The 7,633-nt window shown below is 44.0% G+C and overlaps 1 protein-coding gene across 1 annotated transcript; it reads right to left on the bottom strand.

Annotated features, from left to right (window-relative positions):
• Positions 1-485: 485 nt before the first annotated feature.
• On the bottom strand, positions 486-7,316 carry LOC141072873 (uncharacterized). The gene is made up of 4 exons (XM_073560081.1): positions 7,290-7,316; positions 5,379-5,468; positions 1,733-1,886; positions 486-1,643 (listed from the first exon to the last, which is right to left on the bottom strand). The coding sequence occupies exons 3-4, from the start codon at positions 1,873-1,875 to the stop codon at positions 851-853; spliced, it is 936 nt and encodes a 311-aa protein (XP_073416182.1). The 5' UTR covers positions 1,876-1,886; positions 5,379-5,468; positions 7,290-7,316; the 3' UTR covers positions 486-850.
• Positions 7,317-7,633: the final 317 nt, after the last annotated feature.

Below are 7,633 nucleotides of genomic sequence, written 5' to 3' on the forward strand. Positions count from 1 at the left end.
ACCTGGACCACCGGCGCAGAATTTTTAACTTGCACCTATCACGTGCTTGGCGACTGGTGGAGCGTTTCTTTGTGCCAAATGGCGGGTCCTACAGTGTGCCATTCAGCTGAGTGAAAAAAATGTAAATGAAGTAATTAAAGCGTGTGGCGTTGTTCATAACTTCACCAGGATACATGATTGTTCCTCCTCTGCTGGTGTTGTGCGTGGGTCAGAAAATGTACATAGGGCGTGACCACCTATCAACCCTCAACGTAGACCACTCTCTGGGCTCAAAGTGCGTGATATTTTCACAAATTACTTTGTCACCTGAGGGGGAAACTTCTTGGCAAGAGCATGCTGTGTCTATGTTGTAAATTTTTCTTTTCGGCCTTTGGGAAACTATATATATTACAACCCCTTATGTCTTTTCTCTGTTTCTAAATCACTGTGTAAGCATATGGCAGCATGTCATGATGTAAGTGCATCATTGATAAAGACAACAACAATTGAAAGTTAAAACTTTTTATGTATCCTTTTTTTCAAGGCCTTGTGAAACCATATTCGAGCCATATGTTATTTAGCAAACTGGCCATAATTGGGCTTAGAACAAAAAAAAAAGATAAAATGTTACAATACAGCATTAACCACAAAAAAACACACAAACTTATAAATTGTAGCATGTGGGGGGGGAGAAGGCGGCAGCCCAGCCTGTGTTGCCTGAGGGCTAGTTTGGCCAACTTGTCCCCGGCCTGTGTGGGGGCATACTCTTGCCCATGATGGAGGTAGTGGGCCGGCTCATGGGCTTGAGGTGGATACTGGGCACTATGATATTGGAGACGACTCTCCTGTTGGGGCTGGTAGGGCCGTGAGTCTAAACCACCAAAATGGCCATGCCGTCCCCAACCAGATTGGGACCAGCCTCCAACATTGGCTGGGAACAAGTGGCCATATTGGTGTGCTGGGTTATACCCTGACATTTGGGAATGATGTTGCCAATGTTGTTTAGGGGGGGAAGGGGCCCACGTGTAGGAGGATCCTCAGACCCTGATTGAGCAAGCACTTGGGAGTGTGGGTTAAGACGCATGAGATTCCTGGGTGACAGCTGCCACCTCTCCAGAAACTCAAACACCTCATAATGGGTATTGGGGGGTGTGCTTGCATCAATTAAGATCTGAATGGATCCTCGTACACGTAGCCGCACCTCACAGGGAAGGGAACGAAGATAATGGGCAAGGCGGCATGAGTACTCCTCCTCCCCATCATCAGTGGCAACTCTGGTAAGATAATTTTGGTCCCCTGTATCCACATTGGTCCTGGTATCAGTGGCAGGGATATGGCGCCTTCGTCTACCTCGCCAGTATGGCTCAGCAGGCTGGGGGGAGCCCTCTAGCCGAACAGTTGGGCTGCTGCTGTTGCCCTGTTCATCCTGGATGTCGGGTGGGGCTGCAGCTGATGGTCCTTGTAGTGGCTCTGTTCCTGGTGGTGGTGTTTCTGGTGGCTGGCCAGGTTCTAGGGCAGGATCAGGTCGACCAGGAGAAGTCACTTGGGCCTGGCTCCTTGGAAGGTCACAAGATGGGCCAGACACCTCAACCCCTCCTCCTACAGGATCGAGGATGGCCTCTGAATCAGATCCTGTCTCCCTTTCAGTGAGGTTAGACTGAGTTCTGTGATTAAATATAAAATGTAGAAAAAGGAAAATTTGGATCGGGCCCTATAAAGCATTTGTGTCATGTGGCGTTTTTGGTATACTTACGGTCTGAGAGCCATAATTGGAGCGGGGAATGAGAGGCGGTCGAAATAAATATATTTCCGCTTTGTGGTGGCCGCAGAGCCACTTCTTGCCCGCTGCTGGCGCTCACGGCGATACTGGTCACGGATGCTGCGCCAGCGTCTCATCACATCTTCGACTGCAATGTGTCATAAAAGATTGAAAAATTACAATTTGCCTAAAACAAGTTTTTGAACTAGTATCAAAGTCATGTGGCCTACTAGGGTGTGAGTTCTACCCAGGGTGGCATATAGCATTGGTGCAACCAGGCCAGATGCACAGGGTCACAGTAGCTCATGTGGCAAGTAGCAACTTTTTAAACTGTTTTTGCTAGGCATTATGAGGAGCTTGGGGACAGGGTAAAATTCTCTCAAGGTCAAACAGTGAGTCCAAAAATAATATACAAGCCACAAGAGCCCAATATCAGAAGCACAGGATGTGGGGGCCTACTTGTAAAATAATTTTTTGATGGCAGGTAATTTGGCATACATAATTTATGGGCACTTATGTGCTGCTGCTCCTCACGTGGCCGATCACCAAAATTAGGGAACATTTGGCGACACATGCGCCTCCATGCAGCCTCCTTTCTTGCCCGGTCGGCATAATGTGCATCCCTTTGGTCCGGGCAATCCTGCACAAGAACAATTAGCATCTCCACATTCAGATTCAGGTAGGGTGCCATGATGCTGTACTCCGTGGAGGCGTACTTCCTGGATGTCTGGAGCGCTTTTTGAGCTAATTAGCATGTCTAAGCTTCCTGATAATTGCTTGGAACATTTCCTGTCACCAGGAGAAGTCCTGCGTATTTCTCGCAAGTCACACGTGTGGTCCGTGTGTAATGCGTATTTCTTGCGCACCCATAGACTTGCATTGGCGTACTACGGTCGTAGTACACTGACAAACGCAGCATGCTGCGATTGGCACAGACCTTATAAAATACGCAACAAAAGTACGGCTGATGGGAGCTACCCCATAGAGAATCATTGGTCCGTGTGCAATGCGTTTTTTTAACGCCTCTCACTCATCCGTATTCCTCTCTAGTGTGACGCCCGCCTAAGTCGTAGTCTCTGCAGACGAGTCCTGGCTGGAAAAGTTGTCATTTTGCTTTGAACCAAATTGAAAAGTCAGGAAAAGTGGACAGCTCCATCAGAAAGAATATCAGCTGTAAGTCACTGTACTGTAATCTCTTACATATTTTGCAAAAATTGATATCTAAATGGTGAAAATATCAGTGTTGTATTTTGTATAGAAATTTATTTTCAGTAACGGCATAGTCATCTGCTGACTGTTCTGCTATATCCACTATTAGGGTGCGCCACCGTAGTTGTATTCATGGTTACCTGAATAAGGGCCCACTCAGAGGTTTCACCCACCCTGAGCTGAAGCCCTAGCTACGTCTCTGCCTCCAAGGAAGACATACTGAGTTCACACCCATCTGATTTACTGTAAATTTTGAACTAGAGATCAAGAGTTGAAGCACTAGATTTGTTACGCTTGGCGGAAACTCAGGAGAAACAATGATAGGATATAGAGGTGATAGGATTGTTAAGAGAAGTTTATGTACAGCTCAGGCAAAAATTAAGAGACCACCACATTAAAACCCTGTCATGGGCAGCCCATTTTTCAGACCTGAACCCCACTGAAAACCTCTGGAATGTAATCAAGAGGATGATGGATAGTCACAAGCCATCAAACAAAGAAGAACTGCTTAAATTTTTGCACCAGAAACAGTGTGAAAGACTGGTGTCAAGCATGCCAAGATGCATGAAAGCTGTGATTTAAAATCATGGTTATTCCACAAAATATTGATTTCAGAACTCTTCCTGAGTTAAAACATTAGTATTGTTGTTTCTAAATGATTATGAACTTTTTTTCTTTGCATTATTTTAGGTCTGAAAGCACTGTTGTTTTTTTAAACTTGGACCATTTTCCTTTTCAGAAAAAAAAAAATTATTGCTTGGAAATTCGGAGACCTGTTGTCAGAAGTTTATAGACTAAAAGAACTATTTCCATTTTACTCAAAAATATACCTATAAAAAGAAAAATCAGACAAACTGAACATTTTGCAGTGGTCTCTTAATTTTTGCCAGAGATGTACTTCTGAATTGGAGCAGCAATGAAAGGTGGTGCTGATAGTATAATGAGACTTCAAAGAGGGATAGTCTGCACTTGTCTTACCGTATTTACTCAAGTTTAAGTCAACCCGAGTGTAACCCGAGGCATCTAATTTTGCCATGAAAAACTGGGTAAACTTATTGACTTGAGTATAAGCCGGGTATGCATTGTCCCCTCACCCCATCCTTTTATGCATGGCTCCCCGTCCCTGTCCTTGTATGCATGGCTCCACGGTCCCGTCCTTGTATGCATGGCTTCCCATAACATCCTTGTGGGCATGGGTCCTTATCTCCTATCCTTGTATGCATGGCTCCTTATCCCCTATCCTTGTATGCATGATTCCTATAGAAAAACCCATCCTACTTAGTTTGCCTGCGTGCCCTCGCTGCATCTTGTTCTGACTCCAACAGCTCTTCCGGCCGAGCGATCATGTGGCCCTGCTCATTAAGGTAATGACTATACAGCCATGTACGCTTGACCCTGAAATGCTGCAATGTTTCAGAGAAATACCCACTTTTGATAGCCTCTGGGTACCGAGCACACAGACACATACAGTGACTGCGTATATAGCCAGAGAGATCTCAGTCACTGTCAGCGGGCAGAGAAGCCACCAGGGACCCCCCCTGTACAACCAACACCTATAATAAGTGTGTTTTTCAGAGTCAGGCACACATGGCTGTGATAGTATGGTCAGTGGCTGATACATGCTACCCCCAGTTTGGGTCATGTGCAGCGTTAGTTTTTCATTTATCCCAAAAAGTTCTACTTTGGTCTCATCTGACCAGAGCACCTTCTTCCACATGCCATGTAGCGGACAAAGTCAGAAGGTGAGGTCACAATACTGTATGGTGGCATGGGACCAGACTGGTGGCTGAAAGTGCTGAAAACAGCAGCTAGTAAGGATAATAGTCGAGTCAGGGTTAATAGCAACACCACTCCAGCACTGAAATAAAAAAAAAACCTGCTGGAGTGGTGGTTTAATAAAGATTGTGGTATGAAAGAAAACATTGACATTTTTTTAAAATGTAACTCAGGAGCCTGATTAAGGCTAGTTTCACATTAGCGTTTACGGCCGTAGCGTCGGGCTGCGCACGGCCTCCGCTAAGCCCTGCCGCGCCTCCGCCGTTAGCTCCGTCTACGAACGCATGACGCTGCATGCGTCCTGCGTCCCCTATCTTTAGCACTGGGGACGCAGGCCGTGTGCAGTATGCGTTTGGCGGCGCATGCGTCCTTTTGACGCTGCGCCGAGCGCACCAAATTGCAACCTGTTGCGTTTGGCGCTGGTCGGCGCAGCGTCAAAAGGACGCATGCGCCGCCAAACGCATACTGCGCACGGCCTGCGTCCCCAGTGCTAAAGCTAGGGGACGCATGCAGCGTCATGCGTCCGTAGGCTGAGCTACCGGCGGGGGGGCGGGGCTTAGCGGCGGCCGTGCGCAGCCCGACGCTGCTGCCGTAAACGCTAATGTGAAACTAGCCTTAAATCGGTTCCTCTTAAGGCCTTCTCCTCATATCTTACCACAGTATATGTTGATTGTACGGCAGATTAAATTTGTTCTGCGTTTTCCTTGCCATGACTTGAGGTGGATGTCATATCTTTGGAAGATATCTGAATGCAGACAGAAGAAAATGGGGAAGAGCTGACACATCACTACCACATTCAGTACAATTAATAACAGCTTTCTACAGTACATTCTGGCAAATGCTTTGTTAAGGTACAAAACTTAATGGCATAGTCCATGTTTTTTAAATATTCCATTATGGTTTTGGAGTGGGATTTCCAACTCCAAAACCATTTGCAACACTTTGTAAGGGAATGTTGTTTATTATTCATGCCCCCGGAAGAAGACTCAGTCGAAACGCGTGTTGGGGTGGGAGATAGGGCAGTTCTTCTCTCCACCTTTTCTCATGCGTTTTTCTTACCCATTTACTTTCCTTTTTTTGCAAACATCTGTTACATGCACTATGACACTTTATAGCTTTTTAGTCTTTTTATTAAGTATATTCATCTGAATCCCATTTTGGAGATACATTTAATTGCAGTTTCCTTCACATACACGGAGACACCTATGGAGCCCTTTTGCATGGTGTTCTTACCTGTGGTATTCCTTGCATGCACTATGGCACTTTATTAAGGATTTGCCTTTTCTTTGATATATACTGGCAATCTAGGTTTACCCAGATTCACATGCACCGAGACACCTACGGAGTCCTTTTGTATGGAATTAATTCATATGTTTTCTTACCTAGGGTATTCCTTGCTTGCACCATGGCACTTTATCAAGGATTGGTACTTTTTGGTATATACTGGTTGTCTAGGTATACCCAGGTGCTGCTGCAAAAAACATTTGGGAAAATAATTTTGAAAATCGCTGCTTTTTGGCTTTGATGTGTTGATTATTGGTGGTTAGCAAGATCATATCTGTCTCTTTTTTTGACCTGAGGCATCCTTTTATGAGCATTGCTATTAATATATGATTTTTGGAGCGAAATAAAAATATTGCTTAGTCTATACATTCCTTTTCCTTCTTTTTTGGAGGGTGGGTTGAAAATGTTGTGATATGGGAGTGTGACTTCTGTGTATTTTAGGACTAAAATATATAATTATTATGCATCGAGGTACTAGAGAGATGACACCAGCAATCCAAAATGAAAATCCACCGTGTGTGTTTATAAACGCTGCAGCATACGCACGGCACTTGAAAGCAACCGTGCAACCCCAAACAGGTCTTTGTCAAGCAATTTCCAGAATGCCAACAATCAAAAAATTTAAACCACTTCTTGACTTATACAAAAATATAAAACATTGGAGACATCCAAATTACCATATGTGTAAAACTATACATGGTGTGCAGTAGCTTAATCTTGCATCGTTGTATTTCAGTGGAACGATTTATTATCAGCCGTCGGTGCTCCTTTATTTCCTGCACTGTCTGTATGTCACCGATGTGCCCACTCCAGATCAGCACTCACATGACTGCAAAACCTACAATAACGTGACCAAATCACATGACCCGAGGCGATTCGCGTCACAAGACCAACTATGTCGCAAGTCTGAAATATACAGGCTGCAGTAATACCAAGCAGCCACTAGATGACAGTACATGCAAACTATATAAGGATTTAATTCCAGTCACTTATATGAGGTTCAGCCTAACAAACAGAAGATCTCTTCAGTTGGGTCACCATGCAAATCAACACACAGAAGTGTGTTTTATTCTCATTTATTATTCGTTTAATTTTACTGATGTCATATTACACATGTAGTACGGTGCAAACGTTTTAGGCAGGTGTACAAAAAATGTTGCACGGTAAGACTGTGTGCACAGGATGAGTTTTTGGTGAGCTGCATATATTCACGGCCTCAAAAACGCAGCTTTTTGCGCTTCCAAAATGGATGGAATTTTTTTTACTTGCAGCGTAAACTGACCTGCAGTGCGTGTTTCAAATATGTCAATTTCTCCTGACTCTTACAAGTAGATTTTTCTCTTAGATTTTCATTAGATGCAAAAAGTCTGCGGATAAAAAAAAGCAAATGTGGTTTTAGTGTGTTTCCATGGCAGAATTGCATCAAAACCCAAGTAATTTGCATATCATATATGTTTTATATCAATAAAGTTTTGTCAAAGCCAAATATCAAGAAGTATCAAAAACAAAGCAGCTTTATTTGAAACATGACTTGACCAAAAAAAGGCAAAAACTACAGTCAAAATCGTGATAAAATCGCATTTGGTTTAAAAAAAAAAAGCAAAAAACGATATAACAGCACAATGA

Source organism: Dendrobates tinctorius, unplaced genomic scaffold (assembly GCF_039654945.1).
Source record: "Dendrobates tinctorius isolate UK_male_01 unplaced genomic scaffold, ASM3965494v1 ptg000292l, whole genome shotgun sequence".
Taxonomy (NCBI): Eukaryota; Metazoa; Chordata; class Amphibia; order Anura; family Dendrobatidae; genus Dendrobates; species Dendrobates tinctorius.